The sequence below is a fragment of the Thunnus albacares genome, chromosome 16, assembly GCF_914725855.1.
Source record: "Thunnus albacares chromosome 16, fThuAlb1.1, whole genome shotgun sequence".
Taxonomy (NCBI): domain Eukaryota; kingdom Metazoa; phylum Chordata; class Actinopteri; order Scombriformes; family Scombridae; genus Thunnus; species Thunnus albacares.
Genome location: NC_058121.1, coordinates 8,629,847 through 8,647,842, shown reverse-complemented (window position 1 = coordinate 8,647,842; position 17,996 = coordinate 8,629,847). Strand labels below are relative to the sequence as shown.

At 39.3% G+C, this 17,996-nt stretch overlaps 3 protein-coding genes across 7 annotated transcripts in view; 1 reads left to right on the top strand and 2 right to left on the bottom strand.

The window, feature by feature from the left end:
- Positions 1–79: 79 nt before the first annotated feature.
- Positions 80–3,386, bottom strand: saysd1 (SAYSVFN motif domain containing 1). 2 transcript variants are annotated; one of them, XM_044376829.1, is made up of 3 exons: positions 3,372–3,386; positions 1,645–1,840; positions 80–940 (listed from the first exon to the last, which is right to left on the bottom strand). In XM_044376829.1, exons 2-3 carry the CDS (start codon positions 1,828–1,830, stop codon positions 617–619), a joined length of 510 nt encoding a protein of 169 aa, XP_044232764.1. In that variant the 5' UTR covers positions 1,831–1,840; positions 3,372–3,386; the 3' UTR covers positions 80–616. The 2 variants fall into 2 exon arrangements, with proteins under 2 accessions (XP_044232764.1, XP_044232763.1); XM_044376828.1 differs by lacking the exon at positions 3,372–3,386 and adding an exon at positions 2,061–2,455.
- On the top strand, positions 2,770–6,206 carry grcc10 (gene rich cluster, C10 gene). Its single transcript, XM_044376830.1, has 4 exons — positions 2,770–2,902; positions 4,278–4,331; positions 5,303–5,479; positions 5,663–6,206. The coding sequence occupies exons 2-4, from the start codon at positions 4,280–4,282 to the stop codon at positions 5,800–5,802; spliced, it is 369 nt and encodes a 122-aa protein (XP_044232765.1). The 5' UTR covers positions 2,770–2,902; positions 4,278–4,279; the 3' UTR covers positions 5,803–6,206.
- A 423-nt stretch (positions 6,207–6,629) lies between these two features.
- LOC122999687 (cytospin-A-like) overlaps positions 6,630–17,996 on the bottom strand; it is a 93,491-nt gene continuing 82,124 nt past the window's right edge. For 3 of the 4 annotated variants that reach the window (XM_044376817.1, XM_044376821.1, XM_044376820.1), the window contains exons 5-15: positions 13,901–14,020; positions 11,829–12,320; positions 10,528–10,601; positions 9,440–10,053; positions 9,268–9,355; positions 9,022–9,097; positions 8,384–8,420; positions 7,968–8,064; positions 7,734–7,850; positions 7,400–7,459; positions 6,630–7,168 (exon numbers count right to left, since the gene is read on the bottom strand). In XM_044376817.1, the coding sequence (XP_044232752.1) occupies positions 7,079–7,168; positions 7,400–7,459; positions 7,734–7,850; positions 7,968–8,064; positions 8,384–8,420; positions 9,022–9,097; positions 9,268–9,355; positions 9,440–10,053; positions 10,528–10,601; positions 11,829–12,320; positions 13,901–13,940 (1,785 nt within the window). In that variant the 5' untranslated portion in view covers positions 13,941–14,020 and the 3' untranslated portion in view covers positions 6,630–7,078. Of the gene's footprint in view, positions 7,169–7,399; positions 7,460–7,733; positions 7,851–7,967; positions 8,065–8,383; positions 8,421–9,021; positions 9,098–9,267; positions 9,356–9,439; positions 10,054–10,527; positions 10,602–11,828; positions 12,321–13,900; positions 14,021–14,985; positions 16,601–17,996 lie in introns of those variants that run through there. The other variant, XM_044376818.1, reaches the window with a different exon arrangement.

Sequence of the window (17,996 nt, the reverse complement as noted above, 5' to 3'; positions counted from 1 at the left end):
TGTTTTACTCTTTGTCTCGTTGTTACAAAGGCTTACCATCTGTGATATTAAGGCTCATAGATAAGACACTTTATTGCTGGATACTTCAAAATTCTTTATTAAACTTTGAAAGCCTTTTATTTAAAGTAAACATTTCTCTCATATAAATTAAAAGCAGCTTGCCCTTTATTGTTTCTGTGAATATGTCTCAAGGTGAGCCATTGTTTGTCCCCATTTCCCTCTTAATAAGTGTTCCCACATTTTCCAACAATCCCAAGTTGATCAGTAGGGAACAATGGAAAGCAGAGGTAAATCTTCAAAATTCAAAAAAATTATTTATTTATTTATTCAAAAAAACCCTACATATAACACTCTGTAGGAAAATGTCATGTCAAGTGATGGTGATGATTAGACCACGGTATTTGTTGTGGTGTATCCCTCTTCCACAACCAAGTGATGGACAGTATCTGTGACACCATTAAACTGCTTCAAAGAAAACAGAAACAGGAATAAAACTGTGAGTAGTAATGTGTTACTCTGAAATAATAAATTGAAATTACTATTGTAAGTCCCTGTATATGCCTGAATAAAGTTGACATTTTTAAACTGATTATTTGATATAAATGTCCCAAGCATTTCATCTGTTAGCCAGAGGTCTGTAACCCATCTCGCCTTCCAGCTGCTCTGCAGTGAGAGCGCCCAGCAGAGGCTGACAATCTGGATTGAAGACAGAATAAGCGCTGAGTTCTCCAGGCTCACGGGCCGCTGGGCTACGGAGTCCTTCATAGAGCCAGTAGAAGAGGGAGATGACGAAGAAGGGGAGACCAAACTCCAGTTCTGCAAACAGACCAAGGAGAACCAGCCAAAGCAGCACTTTCAGCAAAGTAATGTTTGATAAGACAAGTTTTCTTGAAGACAGCCACCTCCCCAGAGCGCTGTCCAGCAGCCAGTCACTTTGGTCCTGCATGGGACACGCAAGAAAAGATACAAGATCAATACATTTCATCGGTGGAGTGCTTGTGCATTTACAATTAAAGTGGAATTTTACACATGAACAGTTGTATAATATCTTCTATGGCTCTGGGGGGAAGTTTCTAAAGTATGAGACAATGACACTGATGATGTCATCGGGTTTATCTTGGCTTGGGCTTGAACACCTCAAACTAGGAGTAGAGTTTGAAAGATGTGGGGATTTACCAGGCAGCCATGTGCTAAGAAAAGTCTATGCTAACTGTATATAAGGTAGTTGAAACTAGCTCCACCTCCAGCAGCTACAACAGTAACATGCTGCTCTAACACTGATGCTTCAGTATTAATAATCTAATGATGTCATATAATATAATATATCAGTCAGAGGGACCAAACCACTACATTTTGCTGCTAATACTTATGTATATTTACTTGGGAAGAATTTTCCTGCAGGGCTTTAACTTGTAATGGGGTATTTTTACATCGCTGTAATGGTACTTTTACTTAAGTAAAGGATCTTCCACCTCTGACATTAATTAATTAATAGAATTTCCAAACGTGGAGCCAAATGCAGTGAACATCAATATGTAAACCTTCAGAAAACATTTAATCAGAAAGTTTATGAACTTCAGTCTTGATCCATAGTCTAAAAATAAGTTAATCTTTCCCAGAAGCTGCTCATGAACAGAATCTCACCTTGCTTTGAGAGCTGTGAGATGAAGTCCGGGTGTTTTCTGTCTGTTGACTGTCAGCTGATGTGTCAGTCTGAGCTGCTGAGTCTGTTACTGTCTCTGTTTTGGACTGCAGACTACCACACTGATCCTTTTTGGCAGCATGTTCAGCCTGTCGCCGTGCCCTGAACTCTGCAAGCTTTTGCTCCATCGATACTGACCTGCAGAGTTAAGTTTACACTAGCTTAACGTTATCGGGTGTATGTACGTGGCAAAACAGCTTGTACACGTTATTCAACACTTATCTCCAAGCTTCGCTTCGATAACACTATCAACAAGGTCTAGAGAAATTATGTTCACTATTATTCACTTCTACTTCCTCTTAAACCACATTTTGGAGAGACTTCAATGTGAAACTAGCTTAATTTGTGATTTGTTTACCTTTTACATCCGCTTCTGCCTGAAAGGAGGAAATCATGTCGCAAAAAGCTTTACGACGCTGAAGTTAGCTTCCAATTCGTACGTAAGGGAAAAGTTGAGAGGAAAGTAAAGGGGAGCATAAATAATAATATTTAGCCTCTGATTCATCGTTTTTGCACCACTTGCACTTGTTAAAGAGTGTGAGACATCGTAGTAAAGCCTTAACGCTGTTTCAAACCACTGTCAGTTTTGTCAAACATTTATTTTGCGTATGAAAACAGAAAAAAGGGTGATTCCACTGCTTTTTCCCATCCAGACCACATAAAACCACGTCCAGATAAAAAACCCACAATATTTAGAACTGTCAAATCTGGATTAGATTGTCAAAGAGACTCCAGATACTCATTAAAACACTGTTTTAGATATGTGAAACATTTATTCTATTTTTTTCTATTTCACTACTTTTTCCCAAATCCTGACCGCATTAGACCAGATCCAGATCAAAACCCACTATAGTTAGATTTGTCACATCTTTAAAAAAAAAAGAATCTAGTCCAGATTTGACGAGTCTAAATATAGTGATTTTTTACAGAGAAATATCAGTAAAATCACACTTTTTCTGTTTTCATGAGCAAAACAAAGGTTTCATAAATCTGAAAATGGGTTTAAGCAGCGTTCAGGCTTTTGCTATGAAGTCTAACACTTTTTCATAACACTTTTCATAAGTAAGTGTTGAAAAAACGGAGATTCAGCCGCTTAAATATAATTAATTATGTTTCCCTTTACTTTTCCCTTAACTCCCAATCGGAAGCTAACTTCAACGTCGCGCTTTCGCTGCTAGCTCGGTTGTTTTCAGCAGTGTGGTGAGTACTGAAAACAGCACTGTAATTTTGAATATTTTGTTAAATTTGCATGCGTTTTGTCTTTTGTTTTACTGCTTCAACCGTCCTCTAAGCCAGCTAAGACTGAGCTATCGAAAGAGGAAAAGTAACGGTCGGTAGATGTTGAACTAACGTCGAGCTCATCATCACAACCGCACCACGTCTTCTTTAGTTTCTTGTCATCTCAAAAGACAAGTTAACTTTACTCGCTTTATTGTCACATAAACGAGAGGAAAAGCATCATTATACTGTCGCTGGATGCATATTTAACGTTACTGCTTGCTTCAAATGTAACGCTAGGTCCAAGCTAACTACTAGCTTCCTGAGATCATACTGTGCAAACATTAGGTAGCATTTAGACCCTCAATGAATTGTACTTAACACATTTAACTATATAAACAAATAAAGTTTCATGATTTACAGTGGTGGAAGAAGTACTGAGATATTTTACCTAAAGGACAGGTTCACATGATTTCAAGTCTGTCTTAAAACAGTCAGGAGCCCAAATGAACATTGAAATAGGTTTTTCTTGCTTTAATCATTCCTCCTTTTCATACTAACCATTAGCAGATCCCTTCATAATGAACTGACAATGTAAGTGATGGGGACCAAAATCCAAAAGCCTCCTTCTGTGCAAAAATGTATTTAAAAGTTTATCTGAAGCTAATATGAAGGTTCAGTCGTCCAAATGAGTCAAATCATGTAGGTATCTTTCAACGTTACAGTCTTTTTAGTGGCAAAGTCCCTCTTTGTGTTACTATACTTCCACCGCAGCTCAACAAGGAAACACTGTATTGGTAGCAAAATGTACTTAAATAAAGTAAAAGTACTCATTATGCAAAGTGTCCCTATTTAGCGTGTTTATCAAAAATATATTATTGAAATATTAATACTAATATTTTGACTTTTTCATGTAAGCAGCATTTTAAATTTATCAATGCAAAGCTAATCCTAACGACGTATACAGTTGGATAGTCTGGTCTGTAACAATGCTATTTTATAGTTACTATAAAGATGATCACGTTTTTTCATAAAATATTGATCTGAAAAGTAGTTAGTAACTATAGCTGTGAAATAAATTCAAGGGAGTAAAAAGTACAATATTTCCCTCTGAAATGTAGTGGAGTGGAAGTATATAGGCTAGTAGCATAAAATAGAAGTAAAGTACAAGTAAATTGTACTTAAGTACAGTACTTTAGTAAACGTACTTAGTTACTTTCCACCACTCTGATTTTCTATCTGCAAGTATCAAAGTTTGTTTGGAACAGTACATCTGTCCTTTGTTGTCCATTCATTCCTGATTATGAGGTTCATATGTGAGTTGAGGTTGTTGTGTGTTCGTCTCTTGTACCTCCAGACATGGCGTCAGCTCCAGCACAGCAGCCCACTCTGACTGTCGAGCAGACCAGAGGTGAGAACACTTCTTACTTAACGCGTCCTCTTCCCTCACCCCATGTTAGGTTCATCTCTGGCTAGCCAGTCCTTCACAAAAGCCCGGCCGTCACATTCACCTCTGCCTTATTACAGTGATGACGTTCTTGCTTTTGGTTTTTCAGTATGATTCCAAGGTTGTGATTTTGTTAGGACAGAAGATGCCTTCAATCCTTTTCGTTTTGGTTTCCTTCTGGAGAGGAAGAACATCATGTGTGAGATCTTGAAGCGGAGAGTTTAATAAAGAGTAGTAAAGTCATGTCCAGAGTAGCCAGAGCTCAACAGACAGGACCTTTAAACAGTTTATTTTTTCTCTGTATGTGGAATAAGTTTTAGATCTGGAGATGATGCCGTTTGATAATTTGATCTTGAACTTAAGAGCAACCTGTCAGCTGATCTGTCAGCTGTGTCCACTTTCAAAAGCAAATTGAAAACGCTTTTATTTTCTCAGGTTTATGGTCAGTTGCTGTATCTGTGTGGTGATCTGGACCCCTAACATATCTTTGGGAGGATGGGTATTTGCACATGCATTGTATTTAGGGCCGCAACCAGCGATTATAGTCATTATTGATTAGGCTGCTGACTATTTTCTCCATTAATCGATTAATCGTTTTGTCTGTAAAAGGCCTGTTATAAATTCTTAGAGCCCATGGTGACGTCTTCTTGATTTGTCTGATCAACAGTCCAACATCCAAAGATATTCAGTTTACTATCATGTGTGACACAGGAAAGCTTCAGATCCTCATCTGACAACCAATTTTCATGTTTGCTTAAAAAATGACTGGAATGATATTAAACTGTCATAATAGTTGCTGATTAATTTTCTGTTGACCGATCGTTGCAGCTCTAATTTTAACACATTGAGTTTACTTGTGTTAAAATGTTCCATATGAATAAAATCCCTGGTATAAACAGAACAACTACTGATGTTTGTGTTTGTTTGTTTAACAGTGGTGCTCAGTGAGGTGATCCAGGCCTTCTCGGTACCAGAGAACGCAGCGAGGATGGAGGAGGCACGAGAGAGCGCCTGCAACGACATGGGCAAGATGCTGCAGCTCGTGCTCCCCGTGGCCACCATGATCCAACAAGAGGTCATCAAAGCTTACGGCTTTAACAACGAAGGAGAAGGTGAGACTTTCCAGATGTTAAAAGAAATATTTAGGCACTCGTTCTTTGACTAGATGTTAATATGCTTACACTTGTCATCCTTGAGAAACATACAGATGTCTGTTAAACCAACCCAAGCGGCACCTAACAGGATGTTTCATAGGACACTATTTATAAGTTTGATTTGGTCTGCTTCACTTTCAGGCGTCCTAAAATTTGCCAGACTGGTGAAGATGTATGAAACCCAGGACCCTGAAATTGCCGCCATGTCGGTTAAACTGAAGTCTCTCCTACTGCCGCCGCTGTCAACACCTCCTATAGGAGGTGCCATTCCAGCTTCATAGGAATTATTTACGTTATTTACTTTGGTTAATTGCAAATTGTCTGCGAGGTCACTTGTGTGTAATGCTTTGAGGATCCACATGACCATACTGTATTTAAGATCCTGTCTACAGTCTATCTGCCTTCCCGAGACACTAAAACATACAATACCGATACATTAATACGTTCCAACATGATCAACTTCATACCTTATCTACATTATGGTTTAATTTCCTTGCAAAAAATGTTAAATTATTGCTTTTAAAATGTTTCACTACTTATTTGTTTCATATTACACTTTGGCCATTTTCTTGTGTTATTGAACTGTAAACATTTTCTTTTAATACCATCTTTTATACCATTTTTATATGCTGTCAAATGTTATTAAATGTCATTCTTTTGTTGTGTATTAAAACTCAAAAGGTTTTCTGTGAAGTCATGTGGTATTAATGGAGAAAAAGTGAAAAACAATAACGTCCATATACATAACTTTATTATTGCAGTAAGGCTTTGGCAAGAACCTCTTCATATGTTTACATGTTTTTAAAAATACTTAAGTGCTTACACACATATACATATATACACATACACACACACACCTCCTCAAAGGCAACTTTCTTTAGACAGTCCGGTTAAAACATTCCAACGTATAAAATCTGATTTCATGTCTGCTTCTTTCTTCTGTGCGATGTTTTATGTTTGGGTTCATGCAGACATGACGTGATGATCATGCCAGGAGAGTTTCATGATAAAAAAAAAAAAAAAAGACTATTGGTCAAGATAAATGATACTAAAGTGTCCCGGATTCTGAAATCCTCTACATGAAATACAATAGTTTCCATTAATTATAAAGTGCTCTTTTTTTCTTTTTTTTTTTAAAGGCAAACAGTGCAAAACCAGTGCACCCAGCACCCAGTAAACAAACATGAGAAGAATTGTCGAGCAGGTGTATATTCTGATTTTAAAATCTGACAAATCTTTTTGTGTCCTGTGCATAATCACCCGGCAGCCATTCTGGTCCAGTGTTGCTTCTATGTGTGTAGAAAAATAATAATAAAAAAAAAAAAATCAGAGGGAGAAATGCTGTTTAATTTCTTCCGTCTGGGTGTCAGCCAAGAATCATTTTCTGTACGAGGGAGAGAGTTTGCTGATACATAAAATTAAAAAAGTCTGATATTGCTGAGCTCATCATGAGCAGTGCTCCCTCTTGTGGTGAAAAGTGTTTTTTAGTTTTTCAGCTCTGGTCACAACAATGGAGAAGAACCAGGCAGAGGTGCAGGAGACAAGGGAGGACAACTTTCACATCTCAAAGTGACGGAAGATGCTTTCAACATAGCTCAGTACCCTCTGCCAGTCCGGTCCGTCTGCCTTCAGCATGTCGTCCGCTGTCTGTCACGCAGGTGCCGTGAAAAGACCAGTAGACGTGTTACTATGTACTGTGAGAACTGCGAGTAAAGCTCCTCTGTGAGAAGGCTGTCAAAGAAAACTACACTAATACTACACATCAATCATAAATCTAATGTGACACTGCTAGTTAAACTCACATAATATACCATTTTCCAAATACATTTTGTGAAAACCTGCACTGAACATCAGGAGTATTCGTGTAAAATGTCTCACCAGTGTGGCAGAGATTCCCACATCTTCTCCTGTCTTAAAAGCCAGGTCCAGATTCTCCTTCTGTAAAAACACAACATTAAGCCAAAAGCAACTTTTATGTGAATTGAGACGTTTTTAGACTTTCAGAATGGATTCTCAAATGTGATTGTTCACCTGTGAAACGTCCTGTAAAGTCATTATGACCACTAGTGACTGCAGCTGATATCTTCTTCATTCTGTCTCTGACGGCCTTTAAAGGCTTGTACTTGTTTTCAAGGTTTTTTGTAAATTAATTAACTTGAATTCCATTGTGGTGATCTGCCTCACTTTTTCTTGTGAGAATCAATAGTTTTACCTTGTCTGCTGGGTCGAGGCTGTTGTAAGGGATGTGAGTCGGTAAGTAAGTGTGATAAACAGCACAGAACGCCAGTCCGTCCTCCCAGCTGCTGCTGAAGTTGGTGATCTCAATATTCTGCCGCAAAACATATTTGATGAAGACCAACTAGTAAAATGTATTTTTTAATTGCACATCCTGAACTCCAATTAATTTTACAGATGCTTTTACAAGGCTGAAACTCTCCTCTCTCACCTTATAACCTTGGGTACGACTTTGGCACCAGCGCAGCAGGGAGTTTCTTCTGGAGCCGCCATGACGCCGCAGCAGAGCACTGAAACCATCCTGAGGTCTGAGTTGGCAAGAGAAGGTTTCACCAAGATTTCATATGAACCAGTTCACACTTTACAAGTTTAACCATGGAATTTGTGATATCACAAAGTTTTGCCAAGTTATTCATTACAATCGTTTTATCATTCAATTAATGTGGGTAAATGCAAGAGGACATTTTTTTCAAGCACATTTAAAAAGGTCTTGAATTTGTGATGGATTTGAAAACTGCTCTGCTGAACATTTACCAGCTTCTCAGTATAAACAGACAGCTACTGCAGTCTGAGTGGGTGTTGATGTGTCAGGTCAGAATTGAAGAAAAGGACCTAATAGTTACTTACTTAAAGGAGTCTGAGCTTTGGTCTTCTTCCTGTTTTCCTGCGACACACAAACGCAGCCACTATTATTCTTTCCTTTATTAAGTATACCAATTGTATACTTAATAAAGGATCATTATGGCAGTACACTATATTTTTCTTGTTGTCAGAAATACCCTTAAAATATCCAAAACAAACAAGGAATTGATCCTACTAACAAGCACTGCCTGTGTAGGCAAAGCCTGAAATAGGTTATTCCTCACTGTTTTCCAAAAACTATTGTAAAACACAGCTGAGCTGCAGTGTTTCACTGGGCGAGATGTTTTTCTATTACCATGAACACAGCCTCTATAGTTTGAGTCAATCCCATACATACAAATACCTCATCCTGGTACCATAAATACTAGTTAACGGCTGAAAATAGTCCCTAATAAACATGCAAATGACTCCTGTTTGAGTAACATTTCACAGTGCTGAGGAAATTACTCAGCTTTCTTTTAAAAATGAAAGTATGCTGTATATTCGTGACCCATTTTTAAAGATTTACACTTCAGTTTGAACAAATGGGCTTGGGGTTGAGTACAGACATTTATGATATCACCAGGCTCATCCTTTAAGTTGTCAAAAAGAACATAATGGATGGTTTGTAGGTTTAAACTCACCTGTATAAAAGCTGGACCAGCTGTCCTGCCGCTGTAAAATACGGTCCATCCTTCTCCCTTTTGTCGGCTCTTGTTTCTGGAAGAGTTTATAGAGAAAATCATGGATGGATTCTACGTACAGTACAAAGACCTACTGTGATTTAATCATATCAACACCTCCATCCATTCATCAGTCTGTAATTAGATTCCATACTGTATCAATATTGTAAAAAGTACATTTTCATATCAATTCCACTAGTGTTGTACCTTGCATAGTGGCAATGTTGTGCTTGTGTTTCTTGAGCCTCCAGTCTGACTGGGGGAGTCGGTTGGCAGCGGGAGACGAGACAGACTCCTGAAAAACAGAAAGTTTGGACGCTTGATGAGGGTTTTTTTTGTAATAAGAGTCAATCTGATGTGAGCTTTTATGTAGACTCACCAAGATCTTTCAGACAGCATCATAATCCTCCTTGGATCTCTTTGCTCACGATCCCCCTCTTTTTTCTTCTCCAGGGCAGCCAAACTACGAAGGTATCCCTCCGCCACCCCCTTTCCTGTCAGCTGTGTGCTCCCTGATCCATTTCTCTCCTCAGGACTATGACCCACATCTTTAGCATCCATCCCTTCATCTGCTTCATGCTCCTCTTTCTGCTTTTCCCCATTTTTTGCTTTAATCTCTGCTTCAGCTTCATCCACAGCTTTCTGTGTCTCCTCTTCCTCAGACTCTTGTCTCTTTGCCTTTTTATCACAATCTGTTATGTCTTTCACCCTGCGTGCGCTCCTCAGTGCTTCCAGCTCAGCTCGCTCCTGCTGCTGCTGCAGGGTGAGATCAGACAGTCTACCGCAGACGTCTCTGTGCTCAGTCCTCAGACTCTCCAGTTCTCTTTCCTTTTCCTGCTGGTTGCTTAGCGCCTGGGCCAGCTGGTTCTCTACAGCCCTGTGGCTCTCCTGGAGCAAACCCAGAGCCTGCTCCGCTTCAACTCGCAGCCGGTCGGCCACAGACACCGCTACCTGCAGGTCACACTGGAACTGATGCCACTCCAACTTCTCCGTCTGTCATGGAGGACAGAAGAAAGAGGGTCAAATGGAAAAGAAACAGTTATTTGAACTGAAAATCTAGTCTTTCTCAATATCACTATGATTTTCATATTACTGGTGCCTCGGCTCTCTTCCTATATAAATATTCATATAAATTTAGCACTGCAAGTCACATGCAAGTAACTGATATCAGTCTTTTAGCACAACTTTAGCTATTTGAATATGTATGCTGCAGTGATGTCACATGACTTTATAAATAGTTATAAGACCAAAATGTCAAAGAAAAAGTAAACAAACTAAGAAGAGTTTATTCATTTTCTAACACATAAAACAATTTGCAAGTGTCCTGTGTTTTTAAAGACGTAACTCAAGGCTTCATGTAATAAACAAAAACAAAAGTCACTATTGCACAACCAATAAATGGTTTGTGAGGTCCAGGAAATTTCTGGCGCCTTAAGGTGTCTCATGTGACCTGCAGTTTCAACTCACCCTCAGTGTCTCTTTCAGGCTGTGCACCTCCTCCACCAGCTCATCCCTCTTTGTTATCAAGTGCCTGAGCAGCTCTGACAGACGAGTCAAACAAAAAAAGCAAACAAGGTTGAGTGAAAATAGATTCAAGTCTGCCAACTGTAATCATATTTAATTTACTAGAGAGCAACATTATTAATATAACACCATTCCATTCAGTGTTTAGAGTCCCTTTCTACTCAAAAGTGTGTTTTGCTTAATGTTACTTTATTCTGATGTTTGAGCTTCACTGTGCAGAATGATGATGCAGAGTTTGACACTAGAAGACTGTTTTCTTATATTCAAAGTTTTATTATGCTGTAATTAAACCTGAGGTTAAGACCTACAAGCATGATTTGTGACATCACAACTAGTTTGGAGCCAATCATGGTCCAGTATGCAACTTACACAAGTGAGATGTAGAAACTTGAAGCCTCCAGTGCACAAACACTGAGAATGAACTTTACAGTGAAGTAGGAGACATTTAGTGTCCAGCAGTTAAACTTCTGAGATGAAATATATTTGCATGTTCATAGATGAGGAGTTTTTAAATAAGGGAGATGTAATTTTAGGTATTTTTAATGAGGTAATCAAACATAACTTATTATTACATAAATTATTATTCAAAGCAGAGTATTTTTATGTCTTAAAACATGCCTGGGGGGAATTTTTAAAGGACTCGTGAGTAAGATTTAGTGGCATCTAGCTGTGAGGTTGCAGATTGCAACCAAATGAATACAACTTCCCTTCCAAGCATGTAGGAGAACCTACGGTGGTCATAAAACTTGCAAAAAACACAAAAGGCCCTCTATAGAGCCAGTGTCCATTCTGGGCTACTGTAGAAACATGGCGGTACAACATGGTGGGCTCCGTGAAAGAGGACCAGCTCCCTATGTAGATATAAAGGCTCATTCTAAGGTTAAAAAAAACACAAGGACTCTTATTTTCAGGTGATTATACACTAATTAAAACATACTTATGAATATTATATTCCATTTCTGCCAAGTCGGTTCTACTAGATGCCATTAATTTATACACACTGCACCTTTAAGTCAATCCAAAGAATTAATTACTTACAATTGGAATCATGTTTTATCAATAACCTATAACTACGCAGGTAAACACAAGGTACTCATGATCCATTTCATTTACATTTACTTCAAATAGGAGGAGGAGACAAACTCTGCCGCCTTTGCAATTTCTACTGGTCTCCAATAGAGGTCAATAACTGATTATTTTAAGCAGGTTTAAGGAAACATAACAGTGAGGAACAGAAGGCCTACCTACTGCTCCTGTGATAACGTCAGTGTTGGGGGTTAGACCCAGTGAGGCCTGGTAATGCTCCATCAGACTGAGTAAAACCAGGGTCATCTCCTCCCCGGCTCTCTCTGCTGCAGCCTGTGGTTCCAGTCCGCTGTCCCGCTCCTGCCAGCTCTGCTCTGAGGGCGATTCTCTGGACGGATGAGGTGACGCTGGGCTGCCCAAACTGTCTGCCGTACTCCCGTGCCTCGCTGCTGCATCACTCACGTTTGTCTCCGAGGAGGTGATGCTGTCTACACTTATCATGGCCCATTCTGAGGGAGCAGACAGTTTCTGTGTCTGTGTCCAGTCTGCAACCGGAGAGGTGGTGGAGGGGGTGGTGTTGCCAGTCTCCGGTGATGGCGTTCCTTTCTGCAGCTCCTTATTAGAGGAAGCTGCAGAGGATAAGGCCATGCCAGTCAGCTCTGCCTCTGAGGGCGTGGTGGGAGGCGTGTGGAAGAAATCTAAAGGAGAACCTGAGAGGAAGAACAGAAGCAAAAGGCATAGAGCTAACAGAAAAAAATGAGCCTCAAATCATCTAATAAAAGTTGAAAACACTTCAGTGTGCTGAATGCAAAGTCTCCACTGCCTCTCCTCAATGCAGATGTAAGCACTCGGTGTCCACCCCCCCTATTTACTGTCCTGGGCTGACTGATGCAGCAAAAAGCCTCTCCTGCCAGTGTCTCGGCTGGCAAACACACACTGTTCCCCCATGTGGCAGGATCCAGGAAGGAAGACGATTTTCCCCTGATCTGCTATCTAGCTGCTCTCACTGCTACCACCAGGCGATTACACCCATCATCAGTGCTGCCAGTATTCTGCAGACATACTCTCAGAGATTTAGAGCAAGGAGCAGTTTAGTTTAGTTTCTGTATCATGAAACATTCTCTAAAGTGTCGCCTGTCGCTGAAAAATGACATTTATGCTATTTGATTTATTTGGCATTTATGCATTGGTTGTTCACTCTTGCAGATTTAGGCAGGCTGCAGGGATTAGACTCAGATCTCTCATGCTTCCCATCCTTGCCCTTCTGTTGTATACTGCAGGATTTTGCAGTGTCATCATTTCAGTGGCAGCAGCATGATGTTGTCTATTCAGCTACAGTAGCGTGTTCGCAGGGGAGCTATTCTCATATTCTAAGCCTGAGTCTATTTCCTGCACACTGACAGCCGAGAGAGGGAAGCCAAGAGCAGCATTTTAAACAGCTGTAAGTGCGAATTAAACTGAAAGAACGGCCGACTGACTAGCTTCAATTAGAAAAGAAGGCGTGTAGCAGCTGCACGGGGCAGTTTCACACATTAGTTGAGCCAATTGACAGCTGGTCCGTGACGCTTTAAAACAAATGATATTGAAGGCATGATAGACCCAAAACACAGTATCTATCGGTTTGTACTTCACTGCAAAGTTCTGATTCATCACTTTTTGTGCCAAGAAAGGTTTCTGCAAGCATGCAATACCTGACATCAGAGCTTCATTTGGATGAAGAGGTTAAATCTACAGCAAGGTGCTCACCTCTTGTGCAGCCCCACTTTGTGATTTTACTTCATACAAGTATACTTTAATGTAAAAATCTTATAAAAAGACATAATTTAACTTAGTTAAATGAAGCATTCTGTCTTTCTTATACCTGTATTTTCTTATTCCTGCTTTGGTAGGTACATACTCAACCTCATATGAAATGGTTTGTGCTGCACTAGCACTGCTCTGTCAGTGTGCTTTGGGTAAACAAAAGGATATGATAAATGGTCTTTGCAATTACATTTTCATGGAATAAGGGAAACATTTCAAGCAGGGTTTCCAGTACAAATGTCCAAGCCTTTTTATAAGCTTTTTATGAAGTGTCCAAACACACACTGACACACTGACACAAAGAACACATGAGAGAAAGCTCTAAAAATATCCAGTCTTACAGCTTCATGGACTGAAAGGTTCAAAACATACCAGAAACTGGCCACACTGTATACATAATGTATGTGTGTGTGTGGGAGACAGCATCTGCATTCTGGCATTTTCCATCATAGTGTTTCAAAACACAACCATGTCTGTGCTCAGGTACCTGTATGAACGTGGCTGTCTTTGCCAGTATGGTTACCCATGATGCAGCAGGGATGGGTAGCTGCACAGGTTATCCCAGTGTCCTTCACTCCGCCCTCTGTTTTCTGAGGCCTGCTGCTGTCTAGAGGAGAGGGAAAGAATATAAATATTTCATGACTCACTGCTGAACTTTTGATCAGCAGAACAAAATGAGTCTTAAAAAAAAAAAAAAAAAAAAAAAAAATCAAGAAAAGAGTCTCTCAAGACATTTTCGCAGTAATGCTGTAGTGCAGGATATACTCAGCTGCAGAGTTTACATCTGACTGCTATTTGCAAATTCAAAACAAACTAAACTGCGTCTGGACAATCAATCAAGATTGATTACATTTGACATGAAGTAACATAGATGTGAGATGTCCTAAAAATGAGCCACAGATGTATTAAAATGACAACAGCCTTTCTAACAACGTACAGACAAGCTCATCCGCAGTGCTGTGGGGTTATATCATGTGTAACACATGGCCGAGTCTCAGCTTTGAAGAACTCACCAAACTCAATTGAATAATCTTGCGATTTAAGGTTTCCATGGATAATTTTAAAAAGACATACCTTAAACATCATAACTAAGATCTGTAATACATTGGATGTGTAGTTAACATAATTCGGCATGCATGTGGTTTATTATGACGCTGAAAATTGTGCAATTATTTCATTTTTTTTAATACATTTTTTGTCTCACTGCTGAGTGGCCTCCGCAGATTTTTAAGGGCAGCATTTTAGAACTGGTTTCTAAGACAAGTAACAGAGAAACTGGTATTAAATCATTGTGCTGCTTAGTGATTGGCATTTAGCATTCAATAGTTTCCTCTATCAATTCGTAAGATATCTATCTGTAAACATTTGCTGCGCTAAATATTCCCGTTTCCAGCAAGACACGCAACTTTAAACTGCTCGGCTGATGAATGAAGTTTGGAGTCATGTTTTTCCTCAGAGACAAGTCGGGGCAGGTGATTTCATTTTTACAGAACTGTTTTTGGCTGTGACATACGTTGCATGTAACGAACGACTATGTACACACACGTTACCTCCCAGTTTCATTCATCTTACCTGCTCAGCCTGCCTGCTGGTAACCAGCTGTCCGGGTTTGTCCTCCTGGTGTCTCAACCTCCCTGTCTGGGTTTCTCTTCGTCCCGTCTCCTAATTTCACCGATACACACGGGTACTACTGACCATCATCTCCTCTCGATATCCCATATTTACCACACGGCTGTAGAAAGGCATCCGCCATCTATAACTTGATCCCACTTCCTAGTAACATCCAACTCTGCTTCGCCTTTAAATCCAATGCGACAAAAAGCTGGGAAGCAGGGAGAAACAAACTGGTTGCGCAGCAGCTGCACCTTGAATCGACGACATGAGTGTTTTTAATTGCATTATTTAGGGCGATGTTTGGAAATGTTCTCAAACAAGGTAACAATTCAAAAGCCCAGTCATGTGAGATCTCCTGAATAAAATGCTGCGCTGCTGAGAAAACGAGGCGGAAGCTGTTACGCCAGCTGGAGGCTAATTATCTTTTGTTAAATACAGGTGTGCACGCAGGTAACAGGTTATAGCGTCACACGGTCTGAATGTGTATTATGTCACACAGCACCTGTCATACCTCACAAGAAATGAAACGAAAATAGTCCAACGACTCAAGAAATGCCGGTCAGGTATAACTCTGCTGATTGAGGCAAGCAGGTTCCGCAGGTGGAGTCTCAGCTAAGATTTCTATTTATTCTTCTGACCCATACTGGTCTACAGGGAGAAGCTGTAACTGTGCCAAAAACTGATATCAAAGCAAGTTATTCAGGATCAGGATCCTCTGTGTTTATGAATGCCAGAACTAAATGAAGTATGAAGACAACTTCATCAAAAACATTTTGTTAATGACACCTTAAATGAAAATCCAAATCCAGCCACAACATTAAAGAAACAGTCATACATGACATCAAACTTCAAACCAAAAAATCACACATAGGAGGACTTGTCTGGCTTGGGTGCTCATTTGTATGATAATCTGTTTGAATAGTCTACCATTGAGTATTTGTAAATTTAATTTCTCTTGGACCTCTGATATCATCAGAGGTCCAAGAGAAATTAAATGTGACAAGAGGCACTTTCATCACTGCAGATGAACCTGGATTAAACACATCGGATGGGGCACACAAGGAGAATGTGTTTTAACAGGCGTTGCTGTGGAGAAGACAGTTTCGTTTAAAGTCTTTCCTAATTTGTTTGTTTTATGGTCAGACTGACACATCAGGCAGCAAATTCAAATCAGTACAAGTTGGCAGCATAGGATCAAAACTGCTGGAGGAGTCACTGGATGAAAAGCCGTCAAGAAGAAAAAGACAAGGAAAAGAATCAGAGAAATAATATGTAAAAAGTACAGAATAGTGATGATAGTAGTATTTGTTGCCCAGCAAACACAATAAAAGTGTAAACATGCTCAGATTTGGTTCTTGGCTATTAATGAATTAAATGCTGCAATTCAATAAGACAAAAAATAATAAATAAATAATTCACATTTTAGACCAGTGAGAGAAACTGGGCTTAACTATTTCAGAACCATGAAATAGTTAACCCCACCACCACAGCTGATAGACTGTGTTCATACATTTCAGCACCATGGAAAGAGACAGAGCACATGTTATATTATACAGTATAGTATATATACTACTAGTAATATAATCATTAGATTTTAGATTTTACATGCACGTCAGCACCATGGACAGAGACAGAGAGACACAGTGAATGTTTCAGCACCATTGACAGCACATAATGATGGAGATTGATTCTGTTGCCCTCCAGTGTCCAAATTCAGTAATGCCAGGAGTAATGAAAGAGGCAATAATATATTTATTTATGTTTCACTATCTCAGTTAAATATAAGAAATATTAAATCATTTACAGAGGTTGTTAAAAAAATCGATTTTTTATATTGATATGTTTTAATAAAGGATTTCTGTTCGCTACATTTCAAAATTGATATGAAATAGCTGATTCAATGCATAACATAACAGTATAGTTATCTGTTTAAAGACTGAGTGAAGTCTCTTGGTTTAAGTATGCATTGTGAGGCTTCAAATAGTTAATAGCATTCAGAAATAGCATTCATCCTAACTCTCTGTGAGTCTAGGCAGAGTTGTGTCATTGGAATTTATTATACTGTCATAAATATAGCAGATAAGAAAGAACACTTGAAGAAAATACTTGAAAATCTTTGTAAAAGGACAAATTCTAATCATGGCTTCACGTGACTTTTGTAAGCTTAAGGCACAATAGCATTTATGAACAACATGTATACCATCATTATTATATTAGTTTTTCGACACATTGCAGGTTTCTTACTTTGCTTCTTTTACCTTACAGACAGACATAATGTTCATTCCATTTAACTAAGATCTACTAGCCAAGACTTAATCATGTTTGTCTACAGTAGTCTTTAACAGTGCGTGTATTTTAAATCATTATTAAGGTTCTGTAATCATCATTTAAATATGGTTATATGCAACATGCAAATGAAAGCTCCAAGTGCAACTGTGTAAAATCTACTGGTCTCTGCAGTGTGGACAAAGGTTAAGAGATGCAGACAGTGTTTAGCTTCTGGCTGTTTTATTCACTGTACCCACATGATTTCACAGTGACCTATACACCGCACTGCAGAATACTGTAATGCCTTAGCAATAAATCCCATCACCAATCCCACTCACTTTTATTACCATAGAAACTGTCTTAAGGCTCTCCAAAACAACACACTAGCTGCTTTTTCTACTGTTTCCCCCTAATTTTTGTAAACTTACAAACCACATCTTCACAAAAAATTTGTTTGGTTACAATCTTGTCCCACCCCCAGAAGGTGGGTGAATGTCAGTTATGAAAACTCTTCTTGAGGAAATATGTGCTGATCTTGTACTTTGGAAAAACACGGCTGAAGCCAAACCACCCAGAAGACACACAGCAGTCTACTGACACAATCTCACCATGAGCGCTGTCTTGCCCAAGGACACTTCATCAGCAGCTGAAGGATGGATCAGTGTTTTTCATTCACATCCTCTAAACATAAAGTGATTAGA